Here is a 26,531-nt window from a genome sequence, read left to right on the forward strand (position 1 = left end):
CTGAGCCTGGTTCTGCTGGAGGTTTCTTCCTGTTAAAGGCGAGTTTTTCCTTCCCACTGTCGCCAAAGTGCTTGCTCATAGGGGGTCACATGATTGTTGGGGTTTTCTCTGTTATATTATTGTATAAAGTGCCTTGAGGCGACTGTTGTTATGATTTGGTGCTGTATAAATACAATTGAATTAAATTAAAAATGATCACTTTTATTCTTCAACACAGTCTGAGCTCTCTTAGTCAAGTTTTGTCATTTCTTTAAGTAGTCTTCAGGATGTTGGTTGACTTTTTGTTCAGTTCTTTTTCAACACAATCCCACACTCCTTCAATAATCTCGAGTGTCGAGCTCTGGGAGGCCAATCCATGACTGATAGTGTTCCACTGTGTTTTTCTATCCAGCTATGCTTTTATTGTGATGGCAGTGTGTTTGGGATCATTGTCATACTGAAAAATGAAGCTGCTGCCAGATGGTATTGCACAGTGAATGAAAATCTAACAGTACTTATCTGCAATCAGAATTCAGTTTTGAAGAGATCATCAACACTACTGGCTGAAATGCTTCAGAGAACAGCTTAGTTGAAAGTCCAGTGTCAGCTATGTGTCAGGTTTTTGCTGGATTTTTTACTATTCATTTAGGATTAATTATAAAGGACACACTGCATGCCATTCTAAGATATTTCAAGTTTCCAGCTATTAGCTATTTGGGAATCTCATTGTTGGAGTTGAAAATACTATTTCAAGTCTGTAAAACTATGCTATCTTTGGTATTTTTCATAGATTCAGCTAAAGAAATGAGAACAGATTATAATTTTTTGTGACCTGCTGCTAGTAACAAAGTGCCCAAAGATACAATTTAAAATGAGTTGTCTGTTATTTGTAGACACAGCACCATCCCCTGAGTTAGATGACTTATTTATTCTTAAATGTTCGTCTAACAAAAAACATTGCCCTGAAAATGGTCAGGTATAAGGACTGGACTCAAAATGAGTACAAAGAATAACTATAATAGAACAATGACTCGAAAGTTTGGCTCCTTGTGGGCAAAATATAAAGAAATAAGAAGTGGCTCGATACGTTTGTACATGATATCTATGATGCAATACATCATACAATATGTATCCATAGAGTCGTTATTTTATACAATACAATCTACAATTATAGTAACACAAATGATACTAATAACAATGAAACATCACAATAATTATGATGCGTTTGATACCAGTAAAAAGTAACGATCAATTTACAATTCACTGACACTGGTATAAAGTGTTATGCAACCTGAGATCACACACATTATCCCACACAGACTCATTATGATGCATTATAGATATGGCTGAACCTGTGTGGTCCTTTACACAGCGATAAAGCCAGTCAGCGGAAAGTTATTCAGCAAATTTAGGCAGTGCATTTGTTCTCAGCCTTGAAAGAAAACTTTGAAAAAAAACTTTCAAGTTAGGTTTGAAAACCTCTGAAGTGATTCATTATTAAAGGACATAGTTCTACTTCTGATGACTTTGTTCTTGTACCACTAAAATCAAACTTGTGCATCTCAATGGTTCTCCACTTTTTTCAAGGTGTAACACATCACTTGAGGATGCAGTCTGTTAATTAAGTGGCAGTTGTCTTCTATAATGAATTCACTAAGTGTGAATTCACTTTAGAGCGGGAAACTGGCATCTAAAGTAAAATATCAGTGGATTCACTGGGTAAAAAACCTCACTTTTGAATGAGACTGAGTTGGAAAGACTTGATGATATTCGGGCACTGTTAGCGCTCGGTTATTTGTGCAGGTTTGCACAATTTTTCAAGTTTTTGAATCATTCACTTGGTAGTTATAGAGCCAGTATGCTTCTCATCTGCATGCCAATAAAAAACTAGTTAAAGTAAACAAAGGTGCCTTAATTTAAAGTTAAAGACTAAAATAAATTCTCGTGTTTCTATGTAGGAGGACGTCCACATTAAGCCAGGTAAATTGTAAATGTGTCTCTTTCTCTCTGTTTCAGCTCTCCGCCCAGACATTCAGACTAAAAGAGCCTTTTTCTCCCCTGAAAACAGACCTTTTACTAAATTGGTCTCTGGAGTGTTTAAAGCTTAAAATGCCAGAAAAGTCGTTTCATTGTGCACGGGGGACAAACAGAGATGTTGCAAAATGGTGGCATTCAAACATTTCACTGTGGACACAGAAATGACACCGCAATGCTAATGTGCGCGCAAATCACTTTGGCACACACACACAAAAAAACTGCTTTTCAGATTTAAATGGCTCAATGCAGATGCAATCCAAGTGTGCGTTTGCCTGACTGCGAGTGAATTAAATGATGCAGCTCCATTAACATAGTTCGAACTTTTTAGAATAATAAATCAACATCGTTTCATTATACAGAACTGGCCCTTATTGTTTCTGATTTGTGGGAGAGTCATAATTCAGTGAGCTTGCTTAATGGCTGCTGTTACCAGTATCTGTAACCTATTTTAAAATGTTCCTGTAGACCCTGCTGTGTCGCACGCACCGTAGGAAACCCTGATTAAACACTTCTCTCGAGCCTTGACCATAAAACTTCCCTAAAGCTAACTTTTGTGCACAGCCAAGATGGATGAAAATATGGTTTGTACACTCTCATAATTCAATTTTAGTCAACATGGTGTCTTAAAATATAAGTACCTTTAAAATTTCAGTTGCCTGTGTTTATATGAACTACTATTATGATAATCCCTCATTTATCCGAACTGTCTAGTCACTGGTTTGTTGAATTTATGGATATATTTGGGTTTATGTATAAGCAGATTCTAGGTTTTAAGTTGCTTTACTGTCACGATTCTCTGTCTCTAATGCTATGAGTAAAAAAATATCTTCTGGGGTTTATCTAAACCTCATCCACTCCTAAAATGTTTATTCCTAAAGTGCCTCCTAAAACACGCTGCACTTTAAGGGGTTTTCAGACATCTCTCTCGAGCTGTGTGCAAGCTGTGTGTTGCTAAATAAAGAGATGTCTGCGAGCCTTTAAAAAAACTATGCAAATCTTGCCAAACTGCAGCCACTGATGTGAATAATATCCACTGATGATTAATGAAAAATCTTGTGTAACATAAGCAGGCAAGCCTTTTGTTAGATCAAGCAGTAATATCATTAATATCGGTTGTGCTCCATCAGTTCATCTAATGTTTACTAACATCAACTATCGTAAATAATTATATGTACCCACAGACTGTAGATAAAAGATGGAGGTCTATAAACATGGAGCCAGTGGAGAACTTCCTTATGTGGCTTTGTGGTTGGTAAGAGCATGCAGTGCCTTCGGTTTCTCAAATCAATATGGTAACAGCCAAAATGCTGTAGCAAAGTCCACTGTTTATACTGGACTGAGATCTGGTGAATGTGGATGCCGAGAAACCAGTTTGGAATGATCTGAGCTTTATCCTACAGGGAGGAGCCATCGGAAGATGGGTACGCTGTGGTCATTAAGGAAAATGAGTGATCGTCATTTGGTTCGAAGGAGCCCAAAATATGATTTCATGATGTTTACACCAAATTCTAACCCTAACAAACTGAACTGTGTTCCAATCCTCCATCCGGTCGTTAAGTCTGACGTCACTAGCCGTGTCTGGGCCTAAACTCCGCTGCGGGTCCATATATCAAACGATCACTATGGCATTACTGAGAGTTGAAAAACTGTCTAAAGTCTTTCATCTGTAATAAAATGATCTGTGTTCTGCTCTACCAGGTGTAACAATTGAGTTTAACATCCAGGCATCCATGAAAACGGAATTTATGACATTTAACGGAGTTAGAAGTTAGAAGCTAGCGAGCTAACTTCCTGCTATCTAAATACAATATAGCATATCCTGACTGCGGGGTTTTGGAAACAAATTAAAACGTACAGCTCTGTTATCACTTCCAACATAAATGAAGACAGAAAACTAAACAGCAGTGACGTTTGTAGGGTTACTGAAGTTTGGCTAGCTGGTATATAATGATGTGCTACGTGACCGCTAGCGACACAGCTATGTTAGCATAATATAAACAAGCTAACTTTTTTTTCCACTCGATAAAAGTTAACGTGAGTGTTCTCGGTGGTCAGGAACAAATGTAATCGCATGGCAGGATGCTGTAAAAGGACCAAACTTCAGCCAGGAGAACAACTGAGATAATCCATCCACAATACGAGGTTAGTCATTCATATACTGCTGCATGGGCTGGGCTGTAGTTACATCCTAAGGTTTTAAAAACTGAGCTCTAATAAATGATTAGCGGTAATAAAAGCCGAGGGAGGTCAACAGTGATCACTGACTGTTTTAGGAGCTTTTTGAGATTAAATAGAAGAAAATATAAAACATTAAACATGTTAACAACACAAAAGCCATATTAAACGCAGACTACTTTAGACCCGGAAGTAGGATTCGTCACGTCATCACTTAATGACCGGATTGCCCAGTTTTGGTGAGCTTGTTTGTAAACTGCAGCCTGTGGTCTTCTGCTGCTGAAGCTCATCTGCTTCAAGGTTTGATGTGTTGTGCATTCAGCGATGCCCTTCTGCATGTCTTGGATGTAATAAGTGGTTTTCTGAGCTACTGTTGCTTGCCTTTCAGCTTGAAGCAGTCCACCCATCCTCCTCTGACCTCGGACGTCAATAAGGCTGTGTGTGAAAATCCCACAGGAATCACTGAAATCACTTTTCTTCCCGATTCAGACGCTCGATTTGAACCTCAGAATAGAGTTTGCTGAGTTGTGGCGATGTGATTGGTTGATTACATATCTGTGTTAACGAGCAGTTGAACAGGCGAGCGTGGAGTCTATGATTACACCACAAGTCTCTGCACGTTCTGTTAGATATTCACTCGGTTTTTCACTTGTAAAATTCTTACTTGCAATTATTTAAACCGTAAATAACTCCTTGTGTTGTACTGTACCACAGATTATTTACGACAAGACCGGAAGCTCTTCATTCTTCGATCTAGTTTTCATTTTGCTCTGTGTAGGTTTATCACGTAGGATGTTGCATGCAGGGTTTTCAAGGGCACTGAGACTCTAATGGGTGACTAAAAATCAGCCTACAGCCACACAGGAGCCTCGTGTGATCGATGTTCTCAGGCAGAGCATATTTCTCCACCCAGATTGTGAAACCACATCACGTATCACTTGGCTGGAAAGGAGATAAAAGAATTTTATGGAAAGTCAAACCTCCCTATGTGGTCTTCAGCAGTAACACAAGAGGCTTATATGGGCTCAAGCTGTCCACAAAAATCCTGCGTTCCTACGCTTAATGCAAAGGAAACAGGCAGTATTAGATTTATTTATCTCAAAGTAGGAGCCTTTTTCTGAAGCAGTGCCATAGATAGCAAGGATGGAGCTAAAGGGTCTTGGGGAAAAAAAATAAAAATCACACAGCTTTCCAGCTTCAATTACCTGAGTAAGTGCTGTGCATAGTGCAAAGATCCAAAGTGCCACCAGGTTCTCATTAAGCCAGTCCTTTACCCGCTCGTAGCACGGCTGCGGAGACACACAGAAAAAAAATATGCACATGATGAGCAAACATTAGCCCCCAAAAGTAAACTCACTATTAAGATGTCTTGTAATAAATACACAGGCGAAGGAACCCTTACAACGACTCTTTTCCTACTGTATAAAGAAACCATGATAGAAAATACTCCTAAGCTAAAGGATCCCATGTGGCAACATCCTTATCTACTAATCCTTTCTCTCTGACCTAATATTCTTTGGGAAAACTTTTTAAATTCGAAGCCCTGCTGTCTCTGTCTCCCTTCAGCAGTACAAACAGCAGTAATGTGAGTACAGGAGCAGCACATATGCCGTCTGTATCACTTCGACATGAGAAGGGCCTGAATTTTTCATGTCTGACGTTGCTTGAATTTATTCTGAAGGCAAGTTGACAGAAAAAAAAGGAGAACCCTCTCTCTACCCTCTCACTGCTTCGCCGTTTTTTGTTTTTGTCTCCAAGACAGTTTCAACATCCAGACTAGATTTAAAAATCACTTTTGAATGTACAATCTTTGTGTACCTGAGAGGCAGGAAGAAAAGAAAGTTAATTATTAGTCTTAGTTATTCTGATGCTCAGAAGTTTACGCAAGTAAAGAGAAGGAGATGGATTATCAAAAGCAAAGGAAGTGGCTGTCTCTGTGCAGATGAAAGCGGACATCAGAAGTAATGGAGTGGCATTTGCAATGAAAGCTATGTGACACACGGGCACTGCAGACATTTTAAAGCCGGGTGGTGAGCTCTGTGTGTGTCAATATGATAGATACACAGGAGAAAAGCCTGCCTGACACACTGTAGTAAAAGGGTAAGTGCTATCATAACAGGCTACAGTGCTGTTCTAATTTAATTATTCATTTCTGCAGACTTAACTTCCTGATTGTGCTATTTTATAAATGTCCTTACATCAAGGAGCTGAGTCAGAGCCAGAGAAAGCAAACACAATCAACTCTGCATTTCACTGGTACCGAAAAATATATATATTTTTTTTTTCCTTGGTGTGCGGCAAAAGAGTTCTCGGCTGGATCAATATGGAAAGTCATGCAGTAAGCCAAAATTTCAGACATCTTCGAAGTTATTCATCAAAATGCTGCCCGAATGTAAACCCCTTGGACCAGAAAGCTGCATCTGAAAATATATAAATTCATATTTTTATTGTCTGACATCCACTGCAGACTCTCATAAAACCTAGGGGGGGGGAAACCCCACGTTAGTAAACCTGAACCTGCCATGCCAGACACTAAACCCATCAACAACGTTCCAGGGCAAGCTAAAAAAAAAATGTAAAAGAAACCGCAATCAATGTCTTTGCAACAATTCTTTGGCTGTTGTAGCCACTACTTAGTGGACTACACCACGAATTTCACTTTCCTTGCTCTTAATGTGGGATTTGGCAGCTTTGTGGCTGCTTAGTTGGCCAACACAGAGGAGGATTTAGCAGGTAAAGTTATTAGAATAGAAAACTATGACTGCTCAGCTTAAAAAACACTTATAAGTCCAAAAATCCTTTATTGCAAATTTAAAGCCCCATTCAACACATTTAAGAAACACTGTGCATAACAAGCACAAGTACCACACTGTCTTAAGTAACAGCAACAGTTTAGTTTAGAAAAATCCTTACAGTGGCACTGAACTGTAAGGCTGTGACCTGTACAGTCATTACTACCCATGCTGTAGTGGCAGGCCTGTGATATTGCCTGTGGGGATGGATGAGTGTGCCTGTGAGAGGCTCTAATGAAGAGTCTATGGATAGTGTGTGTGTGGGCAGTCGTGATAACGAGAGCATTGTGAGTAAAAAGAGCTGGACTGGAAAAGTGATGCGTGTGTGATCACAAGTCATTGCATGAAAGTCCTGCCAAGGTCCACGTCACCTGCATTTTCCACTCATCCTGGTTCATGAATATCATCCATTTCCAGCGAGCGCTGCAGCAGGTTTACATTGATGTTGACAGACAGTCTCTTTTTCACAGCTCTGGCCTTTTCAAGAATTCTGTGGTGTTCAAGTGGTAGGTGTTAACTCTGAACTCTGTCTAAAAGTGCAGCGTGTGCCGAATTTGCACTTTCCGTCCTGGTCTCAATGGATTCTCATGAATCTTGTTTTGGACTGTACTTTCCCCTGGACCGCCTCCACCTTCATCTCTGCATCATTTTCCTCACTGTGAAAAGATGCTCTAACGTGTCAGTTAAAAAAGGACTCAGCTCAAATACGAACTAGATGATGTACAGCTGGGTTCAGACTTCAACTTCTGTCCTTAAAATAAAATCAACAGACTCTAACTGCCTTTCAAAAATTCTTTAACAGGGTAGAAAAAAAAGAAGAAGAAGAAATGCACATCTATTTTCAGTACATCTCTCAGGTACCCAAACATACTCTATGAGTAGTTTTCAATTTCAGTTGATTTTTAGTCAGTGGCAGGATTATTCCTTTGCTTACCAAACACAAATGAACTCACTTGTACACCTCAGAAATGGTTCAATTTACCATATTCTCAAGTCGATCTAAGAATACAAAAAACAGTATATACACATTATCATGTGCCAGCATGCTACGCCTGGCTGAAGTTAATCGAGGCCGGCCTATCGGCACGCTGGATGCTTGCATGCGTATCTGAGATGTAGCTGCAGCCTTGCATGTCGACGAGAGCAGCATCTTTGATCTGATTGTTCTTGGTGGAAATCTTACTGGACTTAGGAACCGAGACGAGGTGCTTCAACCTGACCTTGTGCCACTCTTATGGTTGCACAGCGATGTCACGGTAGCACAGGCCTTTTTGGATTGGGAGTATATCCAGACACTTCCTCGGCCACTATTTAGTCTTCTGTTGATATATATGATATTTTTGTATTTTCAGCATAAAAGTGATAAAAAAGTGATTTTCACAATAAAAAAAAAAAAAGAAGATTTCTACATATTATGACTGTAAAAGTTGAACTGATGTATTTTTGATTGATTTATGGCTATTAAATGTTTCTGCAATGGCGATATACCATTTTGCATTTTATGGTCTAACACCGTTCCCATTGAATTCTCACCGTAATTTTAGAAATACTCTTTACAGCCAAACAGAGAAAGTTTGGCAGTTGCACAAACAAGTGGTGAAAAAGTTTGCTTGCTGTAATTTTTCCTTCCCTTTGTACTAGCAAAAGAATATACATATGCATATATATATATAAATCCATTGCTAGTGTAGAATCATAGATGTGCCAATAACAGGTGTTAGCGGTTACTCAAATATGGCTTCTACCTTCTTTTGGTTCCTTTGGCTTTGAACTTAGTTAAAGCCTCTGCTACTTGTTTCCATTCAGTATTTTTATTCCGTTTGTGATTTTAGACCTCAGACCATCACATAAAACGTGTTTCCTTTTCTGGGCTTCTACAATGATTGTCTGAAGTTCACAATTTGTTGAAATTGCACTCCGGTGCTGTTGTTTCCATTGCCATGTCTAATAACCTGGTGGTGGTGCAAACAGAACCTGTCTATGCCAGCAATTCATTTACTGGCGACGGCCTCTGGGCTGGCCTCGTTGTCCTGTCCTTATTTGCTGTGTCTTTCAATTTCTTACAGGAAATTGGTGGGTGGAGCTGACCTGGTTAGAGATACAGCACACCTAAGCAAGTTGGGCTCAAAAGACTCTAAAGCATGCTGGTTGACTGACTGACATTCACACACTACTGTACACATTATTTACTCTGCATGATTAAAACACTGTGCAGTCTCCTTTATTTGTCACGTAGGTTTGAGTCTAACAGTGACATTAAAGAATCTCTGAATCCATTCATCCACTGGCTTCGGATCAAGCCAGTAGATATCTCAGCCTGTGTGGCTGAGATATCTAAAAGATGACCCTGTGCCTTTGTAATTCTGACAAAAGCAGAGTTTATTCAACTCTTCGCCCTCTCGCATAAACAGTTGCAGCTGTGATGTAGTTGTCTACAAAGGTTTTCATAGATCTTAAAAATTTTCAGGGCTTTTAAAATGTGACTGCGTCTTTGTGTGTGAATGCTGTCGAGCCTTTGTTTGAACCTGTCATTCCAACCTCGTTTCTGTTCGCCTGTCAGTGAATGCATAGCGGGATTTTTTTGACATTGTTTGACACCGTGAACACTTAACCGCCAATGACAAGAGCCACAAAAATACAAACCAAGACAAAGCAGCAGACCTTTATTCCTCCAGTATTACATGCATTATTGAAATATTTACTGAACGGTACTAAGAGGCATTTATAAAACTTGAATGTGGGGAAAAGAAACACTCCCATCTGCTCCGAGACACTTGAGCAACGCAAACCTGCCGGTGGCCTTGAACAGCATCTGATTTGTACTTGTCGCTTGGAACCCGACAGAAAAATCACTCGAGTATAAAATGTGTGACTTCACACTGGGAAGCTGTTGAAACTGAATTCAGTTGGACAATACTAACACACTGAGGGCAACATCTGAGTACGCGTTCAATTGAAGCGAGGTATGCAACAGATATCCACATTCAGTGCAGAAGTGAATGCAGGTATTATTGGAAGAGAGAGCTGCTGTGCTTCACTGAGAACTACAGGGACAGAATCCTTGATCTGCAGACAAACATGAATCAAAATATAAAACAAGCCACATTAATTTATTGTCAAAATGCCTTTCAAGCCGCAGGCGCTAGTGAAATTCAGAAGGCCAACAAGCAGTCACCTGAAGGGCGTAAATATGCCTTATTTTAAAAAAAGCTTTCAGTGGTTTATGCAGAAGCTGATCTCACAAAGAGAAATAGGAAAAGCTTTCAAAGGTTGCACGTTTTCATTTTGAAACGTGAAAACCATTGTCGTTTGTCAGCTTGGCCCTTTGTGCATAATGGCACCGAATTCAAATTCTGCAGTTTACGAGAGGAAACCAAGATTTATTGGTGACTGCTGAAGCTCATGTCTTCAGTTCAGTACCTGTCATCTTCTGTAAGAGTCTTTGTTTCACAGTTCACATTTGACAACTCTATCTGTAAATCCTCTTCCACTTATCCAATTCAGGGTTGCAAGGGAGGCTGGAGCCCAACCCAGCTGCCATAGGTTACCAGTGTGTCACAGGCCTGACAGAGAGACAGACAACCGTTCACACTCATGTTCACACCTATGGGCAATTTGCAATCTGCATGTCTTTGGACTGTAGGAGGAAGCCAGAGAGAACCCACGAAGACACAGCGAGAACACACAAACTCCACAGAGAAAGGTCCCAGCAGCAGGTGGTGGAGTCGATCCCAGAACCTTCTTACTGTAAGACAACAGTGCTAACCTCCAACATTTGATAAATCATAAACCAATAAATATAAATGTAATCTTTCTTAATATAATGACTATATTCTGTAGAATGATAACAAAACATTTATCTGACCATTTAGAGGGAAATCAGGAGCATTCTGTGCATTCTGGCTGGCTAATGTCCATCAGCACATTCATCTAAAAATTGTGGAAATTTAACGTTTGACAGTTTGAAAAAGTTCAGAAAAATGCTGGTTTGAAACGCAATCATTTTGAGGAGCTCTTATAAGTACTTTCAAGGAATAAAAGGTTTAGATCAGAATATCAAAATTATACTCCTGAACTTGCAACACTAGCTATAGATACAAAATAAAGTCACCTCACAAGCTTTGAAATGTTCAAGAGATTCACAGCACTTGTTCTACAGCAAGAGTGGGTAATTCATTTCCTCAAGGGGCCACATGAGAAACCGGGACTGTTGTGGAGGGTCACACAAAGAAGCTTAAAGGAGACAAAATTAATACTGAGCAGAACTGAGCTCAGCCCTCCACAATAGTCCCAGTTTCTCGTGTGGCCTCTTGGGAAAATTAATTGCCCACCTCTGATCTCGAACCATGCAATCTGTGGCTGTTTCTGCAGGCAGCATCTGGCACCCTTGATATGATTTCTGAAACGGCCCATTTGCTATTTTGTTGCAATAACTTAATAACATCAGACGCCGAACGGAACAAAAATCGTTGCCATTACTGTTCATCGCCTTCACTCCTAATGATGTTGTATGACTGGCTTAGTGCTGCTGGACTGCAGGAGTCTCGGTGTGTGAGGTGAACGTAACGCTCTCCGTCCTTAATGATGACGATCAACTTCAAATCTTATTTTTATCTCCTCCATATAGGATGATAATAATCAGATGCTGCAGTTGGCACACCTGTTGTCTGCTGGGAGCTGCGCCTCTCTTTTCTTCTTTTTCATTAAACATAATAGCTTCATTACGCTTAAAGGCTCACATCTTATACAGCCACTGAGACACTTTGCCAGTGCCAATTATTCCATTTATATTATTTGACATTTTCTTCCCATTAAAAGCTACTGAACCCTTTCTTTTGCAAAGAGCGGGTGCAACAATCACATTTGATGGATATTCCAGAGAACATCGTGTCCACCGTGGAACGGTCAGACCAAAGATAGGATTTTCTAAACATGGAGATGAAACGCAAAGAAAATGGTGGGTAGGAAAAACTTGAAAGCACTAGAAAGCGATGCCTGTTAATGCAGAAAGATTCAGTGGCAGCACCTGCTGTACTAACAGCAGGGAGATTCAAGGCAGCCAGGCTGCAGGAGAGGGGCAGAGATCAGAGATGTTCTACAGAACAGGCACAGCGGTAGGCAGGTGAAGTTAACTAACTAGCTTTGGGCATGTGTTAAGGCTGGTCTATTTATCACTCACCATCAATAATTAAATGCACAGTTTAGAAAAATTATGCAATCATATAAATCAGTGTGTTTCAAGTGTGGGGTGCTATACAGTGATCAAACATTCAAACCAATTTAAACCGCTGACAGGCTGATCATGAATGTAATGTTCTGCTTGGGTGGTGGCATGAATGTGGATTTTACTTTGACGTACACCACTTCATAAATATTGCAGACCCCACCATTCAGCAGGCCAGTGCGCCCCGGCACACCACAAAAACATCTCGAAGATTGCAATAGAGAAGCCGCTGCACTGATCCTTCCAGTCGAACAAGATCCTCTGGAACACGTCTGATGCACAGAAGTATATGCTGAAAACTGCAGGATCCAGGAGATCTGCTGCTAATGAGCTACATATTACTGGGCAGATGGTTTTAACACTGAGGTCGATGGGCGTACATATATAGAAATTCATGCTGTTTGCTAAAGTCTAGCCATTATTGTTTTAATCTGTGCAATCCAAAGATCAATTTGGGTCACCAAAGGTTACTAAAACATTAGAGCATGTGTGACAGGCTAATAATAAAGGCTAGCTGTAGGGGACAATTTGATGCATCATCCGCCAATAGGAACTCATTAGTCATCAAGATGTAGCCCGCTGAAAGACTACAAATTTAATAAAATTCAATAAAAAACAGTTTGGAATGAGAGATAATTCTGAAAATAAGTGCACGGTTGTTCAGGGATGAAATTTCTTTAATATAGGTGCACGACTGTTATATGTATGTATGTAAAAGAAAAGAGGCCAATTTTCTCACCAATTCATTAAACCTCCAGATTGATTTAACGATTGAAGTGCTGAGACTAACTGCGTTCAAGAACTGTGTTCATGGCAAATCTAACGGAAGAATATCAAGAGAAGAGGTAGCTGCTTCAGTTCAGAATAATTATGTTGCAATGACACTGCAGTAATGTAATGATACTGTAGTAAAACATTCAGTGGAGCACAGTTTTACAGGGTGATGAACAGGCCACAAGTAGGTGGGTTTGAATGAATGTGCTATTAATACCAGCTGTCCCTCCATATTATCACAGCATACTCAATTACCTCTCCAGAAACAACATCCAGTCTTGCTAAATCATGTGAAGCTTTGCAAACTGTCCAGACAATAACACGTGTTCCATTTTTATTCAGTCAAACCTGCAAAAATGATGTATACTATATATACTACTACTACTATTTACCACTGCAATCCCACAGCTTCCTCACCTTTCTCACCGGTGCACGGACAAGCATCTATTTATCGTAGTTCTGGCCTTTTGAACCTTTTGGCTTTTTAAAATCCTTTTTGTGTGCGATTTTGCAGCAGCCGAAGTGCAAAATAACACTAAATAACACTGACTTATACCAACTTTTGCCACACAATGCAGCTGCGTCTCTGAAAATAGAATTAGGAGAAATCCTCACAGTCGCAAGCAAAAAAAAGCTGGATCTCTGAAGATGAAAGAAAACCCTGCTTTTTGAATGCTTCCAGAGATACATGAATCTACTGAAAATTCCCCTTTGATATCAGGCAAAGACAGCCTTATGAAGCCAGCAGTAAAATACATTGACTTTTTCATTAAACCTTTCTTATCTTTATTACCTGCTTTTGTTCAGGACGCTACCAGCATGCTTAACAAGCTCAAACAACTGGAAAACACTCACACACATACAGACAATTTCAAAACCATGCACATTAAGTAATTGTACACAATTATAGATCATGTGCAGGGCCCAGCAGCACTCGGCTACTTTTTTGGTGGTCGCCATAATCCCATGACAATTAGGAGTGATGGATGTTCATCCGAGGTAAGCACATTATTTTTCAAAGCAACAATAGACCTAATCTTAAGCTATCTTTAGATAACAGCAAGGAGAGAATACAGCACTTACATCTTACCATCTTTGTACACATCTGTATTTAGAGTTTTCATCCAAAGTGGCTGGAGGAAAATGCCTCTTACGGTCAGTTCCATGGAAAATTTGCAACGTGGGTACAGAAATAACAGAAACTAACCTACAAAGAAATGTTCCCGAACCAACAGAAAGAATGTTATAAATTGGCACAAAGTGGGGGTATGATTGAAAAAGATGATGTATTGATCCAGATCTTACCTGACCCACCAGTTTTAGCAGGTCTTTGACTCTACAAGATGAACAGCTACACAGCTATCATGATTGGGTCTAACACCTACGGGAGGGGTCCTACAAGTGCAATCAATGAAGTCGTTGCACAGACAGATCTCCATCTGGCACAGATGGAGATCTGTTGTTTTCTCAAAAGGAGTTTACTATTAATCATTTCAGTTACTGCAAAACCTCATCGATCATCTATAGGCTAGAATGTCCCAGCTGCAAAGTTGTTTACACGGGAAAAAAATGAGACATTTACAGGAGAGCAGAGCACAAACACTCCACATGCACGGGCAATATTAGTTAGCCCATGGCTAGACACTACCTGGACCTCCATATTAGTAACCCATCTATACTGTAGGCCTTTGGAAGTGATTACATCATTCTTTCCATACAAAGATGTGACACATAAAGGAGACTTAACCAAAAGGAAGCTTTCTGATTTTATAAATTACAGGCCTGGGTTAAATGACGACTTAGATTTTACTGTTTTATTCAATCTTATTTGAATCTTATTCAATTTAAATAGTTAGATTGACTAAGATTCAAGTTACACTCATGGTATTATAGCAGTATAATACAATTACACTAGTGATTTGCATTCGTATTCTTCTGAGCTTCAACACCTGGCTTAGGTTTTTAAGTTTGCCATTAGTGAAATCCCCCCAAAAAGGAACTGTTTCCATGAAATCTGTTCCCTGATGAATGCCTGTATGCTGAAATGGAAAGGAGCTTTTTCAATCTGAATTAAACATGGCCAAGCCGTGAGAGTAAAAGTACTTTGAATGTTATTTAAAGATGAGAGTACCTTGAAGTGCTTTGATTTTTAAGCTAAATTGCACTGCTGGCTTTAACCTGGCCAGAATGTAAGATCCCGATAAAAGAAATACATGTGAAATGCAGTTATTCTGTTTCATGCTTCTTTTCTTCTAATGTGCTGAAATCCACAAGGAAAACAAAAACTCTCTGTACGGTCCAGCTGCTAAGAATTAAAAATATGACACTAATAATACATTAGAAAAACATTAGTAGCACCAGCAGTCAAGTCCTTCTGGAGAGAGGTGATTAATTCAATAACCACTATAATGAACACAAAAATCTCCCAGGCCTCCTGTTTACTTGGTGAAGTGCTGGGCTGCTGAGGTTTAAAGGCTTCTCCTTTTTTAACTGCAAAATGACTGCTGACAATTTGTGAGTCAGACTGTTTTGAAGCAGATGAATTAGACGTTGATTGTGGTCCTGAATTGATTTCAGATTCGAGATCAAGCAAAGAATTGCCCGTTAACATCCCAAATTACAATTACTTACCAAGTACTTGGTATGCTTGGATAATCAAGCGTAGGTAAGAATTCTGATTGGATGCAAAAGCAGCTTTATATGGATTGAACTTTTAGACATTTTAGTAAATGTGAGCTCAGAGGCATCATGAAAGAGGCTTATTATGCTTGTCCTTATTTTCTGTCACATATACTATATATACATACATGGGGATGCTCAGGCTGCTCTACACTCTCGGTTCCAGACAGTTCTGTCTAGTCTTGACTCTGTATGTCGGTGAGCACAGAAGCCTGTTGTTCAAACCTTCTGTTTGGGAGGGGCAGCCAATTAGAAAACAGCCACTTTTAAGTGTGAGTGAGAGAAGCTAAAGTAGTCTGTTTCAGAGAGCAAATGAACCAAGCCTTAGTATAAGGTCATTAATGATTATTTAGAACGATGAATCATGTAAATATAATCTAGTAGAGTCATTTTGTCTCAAATCAAACAAGCCTTCTGCTCGACAATCGCCGATTTGGATGACAATTTTACAGCAGAACATTTGAACATTTATGATGGTAGCTGTGAAATTTTAGTTTCATATATCAAATATTTTCAAGATACATTTGGTTTGAAAAATATCCGTCGACCCAATTTTTTTTTCTTTTTTTTTTGAAAATGAATATATCAGAAACTATTAGAGACAAAAGCCTGACATTTTCATTGGTCTTTCTTACCATCAAAATGAATCAGAATCTGTAATTTGGGAGAGATGCATGAAAAAAAAAGTACTGGCTAGGTAAAATGTGAAGAAAAAGGCCTGCACAGTCCTGCAAAGACTCAATTTTGAGCACACACTATAACCCCCCCCTGCAAATTCGACATGGTGTATTACAAAATAAAGCATGTAGAATCTTTTTAATGTGAAATTCACAGGCACATAGATGAAGAAAAAGTCGTTTTCAGTCAGCGTCCATGTTGGATTGAACGAATATGATAAGTTGTGCCACAAAAACAAAAGTATCAGTAGACTGCTCGGTCCAAACAGAGGAAAATACTGGAGGTACTCTTATTATAACTAAGAAAATTACACATTACATATGCTTAATAACGTTTTGAAGTTAAGACTATTAGCAAAGTAGGATATTGACTAGATATTTACCTGAATCAGAGAACTGTGACACGTAATTGCTCCTCTGAGTTAAGCAAAACCTCTATCATTAATACTATCTCCATCATTATCTAACAGTAGGCTGCAATGCTCTCAAGTTTTCCAATTTTCAAGTTTACAACACTACATTTAATTCGTCTTAAATCTTTTAAATTTTTCTCACGTGCAGTTGTGTTTATGATTTTGCAGGTGATTAAAATGATACGTGGCTGCGCTGACTCTTTACACACCAAATGTGTTTGAGGATGGGTTTAGCAAACTAAATATATCCTCTGCAAAAATAAAATTGTGGAAAAAAACACCACAAAAGAAGGAATATCAGTAGCACAATTTGAAGTTGTTGTATACTTGGGTTTATATGTCTGAACTCACCGCTGTCCACCATGTTCCCGGGTTGTCCAGGCCACAGTTGTCGCTGTACTCCAGGCAGCAGGAGTCTGGCACGCGGCTGGCGTTGTAAACCTCAAACCAGTCTGTGTGGTTGGTCACTCCACAGCAACGAAACTGCGCCGGGAGAAAAACAATGAGCCTTCAGAGTCTGACCTTTTGTTATCATCACACTGAAATCCTAATTCACGGCAAAAGAAATATACATCCTCCAGTGATGGGCACGAAAGCTGTTTACCTCGCACGAATTAAGATTCCTTGGGTAAAATAACCGATATGTGCTGAGCATATAAAACACCTCATCCGCCTGATATTGAGCTGTAGCCGTCTCAAAGCCTTAAAATAACTTTCTAACTCGCCCCACTTTTCTTTTAAATAAATATTTCCCCGCTTTGAGATTGGTATAGATTTTTTTTATATAAGGCATCGTGGCTTTCAGCACAATTCATTTCATCAGTGTAGTTGAAAAGATTAAATGCCTCTGAAAGGGATTTTTTTTTTCATCTGGTGGACTTAAATTCCACAGGGGAATAATGCTGTCTGCGTGGGCACAGTTGGCGATTTTGTGTTAATTTAAAACTTACTCACTTCCTTAAACAATGGAAGCACTAACATGAGGAACTACAGAATTCAAATCACCAGAGAGAGCTGGGAAATAAAGATGTAAACTTCGGTCAGAACACACAGTCAGAATATTCAGATGTTATCACCTTGGAAAGTTAACGACCAAATGTGCGCAGCCAGTACAGATTTATTATACCGAGGATTCATTTAGTGCCTTTTGGAGCTCTTTCCTGCTCTGTCTAAGGTAGATCTACGTCTACATGCATGCATACATAGCTCCATAGGTGGCCATTAATAATATTCAGGGTGAACTTTGCTCCAGGGACATCTGCTGCATTATCCATTCAGTGAGTCAGCATATATGTAAGAGGCTTGGGAGGGAGTGACAGAATGAGAGCTGCCGTATAATGATCTTCATCTCAGCCAGACTCTGTGGAGACCCATACATACACACAGCGGCTGATCTGACAAAGGTGTGTGTGGGGGGAAATGCACGTTCACGCTCGTGCTCTAGCATTTTCAGGCAGCGGTTCATTCAGGCAGATTCTTCTTATGGCATGATCCAGCGTGCAGGAAGAAAATCAAATGTGCGCATTTACACCTACACGTATAAACACACCTGGATTTGCATACAGTATTTGCATAGCAATAGATTTCTTTGTCATCATTTATGTCTTATCAGTCACCACGCACACACACATTCACAGGTAAACACGCACTAGACACACGTATACACACCAACACAGAGCAGAGCCAAACAACCAGCATGCACCGCACATTTACTAATGGTACAAAACTACAAGCCATAACACAGGATCTGTGATGTAAAAAAAAAAGAAGGTCCAAAGAGCCCCTAAGTCTGCGATCTATCATTTGATGTCTCCCAAACGCATTTTCTAACAGCAGCATCCGTCCTCTGCAATCCTTAATTCCAAATCTGTGTTTTTCACATTGTGTTTTCTTTGGAGAGATATATAGAGGAAGAAAACACATATATATATAAATATTGCAACAGGAAAATGCACATCAAAGTGAGAGCTGGAGACAAAGATTACCTCCGAGAGTCTATGATGTTTGCATTAATCTCTCTGAAAACATTTTACCACAGCATTTAAACCAGGAACGCTTTAAGTGTTTATTACTGTCAGTAGAGTCATTTCAAGACACGTCTTCTGGTGCCATTTCTCAGATTGGTGGTGTTTCTTTTATTAGCCGACTTATAAATGTCCAGATCCTATTAACGGCTAAAAGGATTGCAGTATTTTATTCGTATATTACCCTGAAAGGAGAAATGTAAAACGAAATGGTGTTTCCGCATTTCACTATTCACTTATAATTTAACGTGATCCCAGTGGCACAAAACCCCCCCAAAACAAAACAAGAAAAAGAGACAGTGAAACTCTTCCAATAGCAAAGATGCAATGTACTATAACAATGAATAATGCAGTCAAAATGTCACAGATTCAAGCTTGTGTTGTTGTATTTACTATTACCGGCACAGTTATATTATTTCTTTTAAAGCAGTTAAATCTGAAATAGATGCATCCCAAAGCATCGCCTACTCCCTCCGGTGATCTCACAACTTACATCAGTTTGTACTATCATCCAGGCGTTGGTCAAACCCACGTTGCCCTCTGTGCCAAAGAGCTGCAGACCCTTCTTCAGATCTCTTTGGGCGTAGTGGTCAATCTGAGAACACAGGACAGGAAACGCGGTTATTTAAGGCAGGACAACAGGACAATTTACTTTAACAAAACTACTTTTTGCTACTGTGTGGGTGAGATGTTATAAAGGACATCTTCTCTATACATTTCAGAGCAGCTGGTTTCCATTTTCATCAGCGGAGGACAAACGTGATTTAAACTCAAGTGGCAACAAATAACCACAGACTCAGTTCTCATTTGGGAAAAGCACAATCTGTCAGGAGTGAACCAGAACAGAGTGTTTTTGATACCATATATTTTGATTTTGACTTGACGAAAGACAGTACTAAAATGTTTTTTATGAATATATATTGTTCTATTGTTTATCGCAGGTTTTCTATAATTAAACATACTTAAAATAGAGAAGAGAAGAAATTGCTCCGTTCTTTCATCAATGCATGAATGTGTCTTTGTCCCACTTATAAAGGCAGCAAGTATAGTAAAATAACACAGCTATAATTAGCAATCCACCTACATACATACATACTGAAAGCTTACAGCACGGAAATACTCAGTTCATCCTCAGCTACTGCGTATGTGAGTGGTGTGGTAAAATTACACATAAGGCGTCCTTTGGTATTGTAAAGTAAAACCCTTAATAAATGGGAAGGATTACTGGTGTGAAGTGATGCATTTTAACCTAAACCGCAATGTTTTTCCAAACCAAACACCAGACCTAAACTTAATCAGCTGATTAAAGCTACTTAGATTTAGGTTTAGATTCTCAAACAAGATAAGAATCATTGTTTTCTAGGTGATAAACCTGCAACGCCTATCACTCCTCCAACCTAATGTGGACTTAAAAAGGTCTACAAAAGGGGGGTATTATCTTATCAACCAATATTTCCATGGTTGTACCTTCTGGCATCAGTGCCAACAAACACCTTGGAGTGAGAAAAAAAGGTAATATTTAATAGGATGAAAACACATTGTCTAAAACTACTGACTGGTACTGACTGGGGGGTTATTGAATGTCAAGAAAAAGCTGTACTGTTTTAAAGAGTTTCATTTGAAGGCAAAAAGAGTGCTGTGCTCACAAGTTAAACATCTGCCTACGACGTAGCCTACAAAAGTGGTCAACAGTACGCCACAGCTTATGAATGACTGACTCTTCACTGATGACCACAGGTTACGTTATGAGCCAAGATGGCTACCATCTGCGAAGGATTCAGTCATATTTTCCTCGTCCCAACCTGCCACACCTGCGTAACTCGTGCCTTTTGCTTTCTGTATGACAGTTTGAAGTAGAAAGTAGGAGGTTAATTTGGTTAATTTTCTACATGGATCACCCCTGTTGTATTTTGGTACGCTTGCTTTGTTTCTTTGTTTTTGCATGAGCCCCTAGACTGGCAAAAAAGTTAGATTTAGGCACTAAAAAGTACTTGTTTAATTTTAAGAAATCATTGTGATTTAGCTTCAAATTTGTCACAACATTAACTATTGTCACGACAACCATCCATCCGTCATCTTAAACGATGGTGCCAGCAGGCTAAGCAGGGTATTCCAGAAGTCGTTCTCCACAGCAATACTTTCTGAGGCATTCCCAGATGAGGCATATAATCATCTGGCCTGGAGGGAGGCACATCCAAAGGGAGACTCTAGCACTTCACCTGAACTGGCTCCTTTCGACATGGATGAGCAGCACCTCGACTCTGAGGTCTCTCCGGATGTGCTTATCAGCCTATCTCTAAGGCTAAGCCGAGTCACACTAGAGAATAATTTGCTCAAGATTTTTTTTTGGTGAGCATCAGACCGTTGATGACTGATAAATCAAGAACTTTGTCTCTTAGCTTAGCTCCATTTTTAGTCTGCATGTCTCTCTGTCCCAACCCGATGGAGAACTCCACTGTTTTGCAGCAGAGAAAAACATTGGCATGCTACTGCAAGTAAGAACCACCAAACTAATGCTGTAACTTCATTATTTTTGATATGAGAGGACAGCTGGTGCACATCTCTGAGACACCAGTGGCTGTAGTTTCTGAGACCGCTGGAATGATCCCACTTGTTTTCTAGTCTTGTTTGTTCACTATATTGATTGGACTGATTAAAGTGGTTAAACTGCTGCATGGTTAAAGGAAAAACATGATAGGAAATTATAGTTTATGGAAGACCGGTGTTGGTAGTTGCATGCTTTGAAGGAATATCACCACTAAACATCGTTTGGATACATGAACTTTGAGCACTGAGCTGCTGCAGTCAGATCCTCACTCTCAGGCTATATTCCACACCACTTTTCACATGATATTAAAAGTGATAAACTGTGGTCAGCAGTGAGAGGACTAGATTGGATTTGGACGGCAGACCACTGAGCTGGTGTTCGGTAAACAGGCTCCATGCGGGTTTAGTTTAGAAGGTCTGGCTTAGCAGAGTGAACCTAAACAAACAAGATAAAAACCCTGAACAAAATCAGCTTTTGCAGTGAGCTTTGAATCAAGAGAAAACAAACTGGGGGCGTGAACACAGTCACAGAGGTAAACATGATTAAATACCCTCAAGCCTTTGAAGTTCATAAAATCTGAAGAAAAAAGAGAGCATGTGCGCTATACACACTGCGGGCAAACAAAAACTCCAAAGCCGCTCAGCCTTATTTACACATTTAGATGGTGGACCCCATCAAACATCAATCACATTGATCTCCACTGACCTCGTGCTTTCCTACACAGTAGCCTTTTAGCATCTGCTTTGCTCCAGACACATAACCCTTACATCAAGCCTGACTCAAAGCACTCAGATACTCAGTGAACACGGTCTTCATTTGACCAAACGACATTTAAATGCTCAATGTGCTTTGCTCCATAGCTCTTCTGGCTTTCTGTGTGTTATTATATCAAATATGAGAATATTTTGCTCTCTCCACAGACACTCTCTCCAGTTTGACATTTCCACGAGAAGAAAGTTATTTTAAATTGATGGCAAAATAGATAAGGGCCATACGTCAGTCTTTTAACGCTGTGCCTTCATCCAGCTGCATTTAGTGGCTGATTTTCTCCTTAAATACTGTCTGAAACTTGTTTAAAAATAGCAGAATGTCATCATAATCAAATGCAGATCCTATATTCGAGGATTCATTAAAGGTCATTAATGCCTGCTTGGCTGATGACTGTGTGAAGCTGTTTTATCAGTCTAGTGGCTGTGGGGGGGAGAGAAATGTGCCACTACCTCCGGAGCAATGAACCATGTGTTTTGCTTATAATCTCGTCATTGTCGTTTACAGTCACCCCTAACATCGACACAGATGCTATTTTCAGAATGTAGAAAAACACAAAGAGGCTAATGTTGTGGCCAAAAAATAAATAAATCAGCTCAAAGTGAAAGGACATGTGCATAAACAGTAAAACACGGTTAATGGTGACAGCTTAATATATTCACAGCGAAATTTTGCTCAGTAAATCTGTCACACACAGCTTTGTGTGGGGGTGGTGAGTATATACCAAATCCCCGAGTGCCAACAAGATACTTTACCAAAAATAATTACTTTCTTTTTTAAAAAAAATTAATTTATTTTTTAATATTATTTTCAAGTGAGCGCTGCACTCACAAATAGTCCCAGCTGTTTCTTGGTATGATCTTTTGGACCCCTTAACACATAACCATTATCTGTTACCATGGGGACAACAATCACAGAAGTGAAGTGCATTTTTATAATACTTAAAATTGTGACATCTTCACAAATTAAATGGGGAAAGCAGCCCCTCCTGCTCCTGTCATGCAGTAAACTGCATCTTTTTTTTTGTTTTTTGGAATCTGCATTATGTTGTGTGGCAGAACTTAACTGGAAACGTTTGGTTTCACAACATGCGTTTTCCATCTGGCCTCTCTCATTCAGCCAGCATTCGATGTGTCCTCATCAGACAAGTGAACTTTACTGCTGACCTCTCATACAAGTGGAAATCTCAGAAAAAGAGAACAGCAAACCAACAGAGAAAAACAGAGTAAACCTTTACATTTAACATTTTACCCCTGCAGAGCACACAGGATGCCCTAGTTCTGAGAAGTAGTAACAGAAGACCTCAAAAGACACTACCAGAAAGGAACTGCTCCTTCTAACTCAATAAGCTAACACTAGGAAGGAGAAAATCTAGCAACAATCTGACAAACCTAAAGGCCTGAATTATTGTTGCCTCTAAATAATTCTGTTTCTAGGCCTCCTGATTTATTCTACTTTATCATTTATTTGGAGAGGACAGAGAAACGCCTGTTTCACGTAGTTCAAATGAATCAAATTTCTCCCTTTATTTTTTGCCCTGCTTTGGTCTCCTCCAAACCTCTATGTAACATGAGCATTTTGAGGCTACGATGTTTGACTTCCTGGTAGCAGATACCACACTGTTCTTTTGGATTTTTGCAGCATTTCTTGAAGACCACAGCTTTCAGTTGATGATAAGAAAATAACAGAATGATTCACACGGCAACAAAAATGAAAAGTGGGAACAGTTATAAGCAAAAGAAAAAGACACAAAATAACATTATATTTTAAAAAAAGGAATAAACGGCTTATATTTCACAGGGATAAAGACATAAAAAATACACAATGGACATCAGTCGCGCCTTCTTCGAGGTGTAGTGATACAAATATACCAACAGACCAATTATAGCTTCGCTCACCACAGGTGTGCAATAATATTTACATCAATCATTTTCTTTAGTTTCCAGGGTCAATGGTCCGTTTCTCTAGCCTTTAAGCGCGTCACCCAGGAAGTACATAGTAGTTTTTTTTTAAATACTAATATTCACATACTAAGAAATACTACCAAAAAACAAGAATTAGAGCAAAATTTGTAATATATAAGTACCAACAGTGTTGTCTTCACCTCCTCCAGTTGACCCACAACTTTACACAGCACCACTGCAGATGTCAGACAGTAAAAAACACATGGATCCATTGCAGAAAAATCTTAAACCTGCATTTTATCTTAAAAAAGCATGGTAGAAACCATTGATGTAGGCTCATGTCTTCAAAACTGGGTGATATAACGATAGCAACATCGACCTTTGATACCATCTATGGGTATGTATGATGCAGCTAGGCAGCAAACGTTATCAGTCCTGCTAATCTGTAACAGACAGCGTTTATTTATCAGGATAACAAAAGAATTTATGTCTAAAAACATCAGGATTCGCTTAAAGTCCCAGTCTGAATCTGAGAAAGGTCTGCCAGCAACTAGGCCTGTCTTACCCGCTCTGTTTGATCAGCAATAAAAATAAGAAGCCTATTCACCAGAAGCACAGCACTACCTCTGACAAGCTTACAATATTGTTGTCTATTCTGTTTTTCATTTCGCGTACTCTCTAAGAGAATACCTGCCATATATACTGTGTGTATATACACACCTTACAGTATTGTTACTGCATTTTTCGATAAAAAATCATCAAAATGACAAAAACAGCAACTCCAACTGTACCAAGTTGCTGACAATAAATGCTCTGATAACCAGAAGCGATGAAGTAAGAAAACATTAAGAATGTGAACAAAGGAGTTCAGTGAGATGTGCCACTTAAAATGACTGATTCTCTTATTTCTGATTTATTTTTTTTGAACAGGCAGTTTCCTAATATTGTTCATTTGGGTGTTTCCTTAATAATTGGTGGCATCCTTCTCTGCAAATGACATTGCTCAGTCACAATTAGACGCTGCATTAGGATCCGTAAACACGTAAAAAAAAAAAATCGTAATTCGGATGCCTCAAAGATATGAAGATGAAAGAGAATTCTGAATGAAAAGAAAAATGACAACAGATGTAATTTCTTGCAACAATAAAGAAGCGCTGATTTCTAAATAAACTGGTGCCACAAGCTACAACATGACATCACAACAACAATGTCTAAAGTGATGTAAGAATCCAGCGCACGGGGCCTTTATGTCCCATTTGAGTGGACTGAAGTGAGCTGTGAGTCATCTGAAGAGCTGCAAATTAAAATAAAAAGAGAGGGGAAAGAAAAAGAGAAAACTTTTTATTCAAATTAGCATTTTTTTTTTCTAAGTAGGTCATTAGTAAAGAGGGACTCTGGTTAAAGTTAGTCAAGCAGAGAGTGCACAAGCCACAGCTGCACTTTTAGCTTGGTATTGATGTTGTCCTCGGTACTTGGGTCGCCCTTTGACTACACCAGTCGAGTCAAGGATGGGCCATCAATAATTTATATGGCAGCAATACAAGGAGAGATAAGAGATGTATATTGGGAGGAGAGCAGACACAAGATGAGCCAGAAAGATGTGGATTTGAAAAAGAGAAGCGAGATGAAGGCAGGCAAGATATTGGGTGCAGGAAAAAAGTAAACATGGGAAAAGAGGGAGAGAGAATGAGCCAAAAGGGCACAGCGCAGGTTAGAATGTGTGCAACGCAAATACACTGTGGGGAAGATGAAGTGGTTATATGACTGTTGGACTCTGGATGGCAGGCAATACAGGAAGCAAAGAAAAGAAGCTTTCCATCAGTGACAGCCCAGGAGAAAGAAATACAAGACAGGGATTTCAGAGGAGGGGAAATAATGACAAGAGAAATGCCTCAATTCACTTGCTCCCTCCAAACAGTGGATATCCATTACCTGTGCCATGAGGGGGAAGACAGAGTCAGAATGCAAAAAAAATAAATGATAAAGGCACTAATAAAAAAAGGAGGAAAGATCAATGATAAAAGTCCCCAGGGATTTCCTATGGCCACGTTATTTCACTCTAAGATGCCAAACTGCATAAAAAATGCCCTACTTTATCTTCCACAATGACATTACTTATTCTAAAAAAGAAGAATTTCAGCTTCACTGATCAAAGTATAAGCTGTGGACTTGAAATCTGGAAGTCATAGTGACTCTAGTAGCTTCATACCTCAGGACCATCCCAAATGCAGGTTCTATTAGTTATGTTTCAATTGTTTCATGTCGGTGTGATTTAGTAACCTGTTGGTCTCTGCATTGTTGGCATGTGCCTAAATCAGTAACTAATTACTGATTACTTCCCCAAAAAAGTAATCCCGTTACTTTACTGATTACTTATTTTCAAAAGTAATTAGTTAATTAGTTACTTAGTTACTTTTTAAAAACACGATTTACAACCTGAATAGGTGATAAAGCGATAGATCTCTCAGCCCAATTCTACTTTTTCTACATAATCCATCATACAAAATGTAATCAAATGGAAAAGTCCCTTTTTTTTA

General features: G+C 39.3%; 1 protein-coding gene across 3 annotated transcripts in view; it reads right to left on the minus strand.

Moving 5' to 3' along the window:
- Positions 1–26,531, minus strand: part of tspan4a (tetraspanin 4a) — a 162,799-nt gene that overhangs the window by 1,183 nt on the left and 135,085 nt on the right. For all 3 annotated transcript variants that reach the window (XM_026162126.2, XM_026162122.2, XM_026162116.2), the window contains 3 exons: positions 19,268–19,369; positions 17,102–17,233; positions 5,397–5,480 (listed from right to left, as the gene is read on the minus strand). In XM_026162126.2, the coding sequence (XP_026017911.1) occupies positions 5,397–5,480; positions 17,102–17,233; positions 19,268–19,369 (318 nt within the window). The remainder of the gene's footprint in view (positions 1–5,396; positions 5,481–17,101; positions 17,234–19,267; positions 19,370–26,531) is intronic.

This window comes from Astatotilapia calliptera, chromosome 1 (genome assembly GCF_964374335.1).
Source record: "Astatotilapia calliptera chromosome 1, fAstCal68.1, whole genome shotgun sequence".
NCBI lineage: Eukaryota > Metazoa > Chordata > Actinopteri > Cichliformes > Cichlidae > Astatotilapia > Astatotilapia calliptera.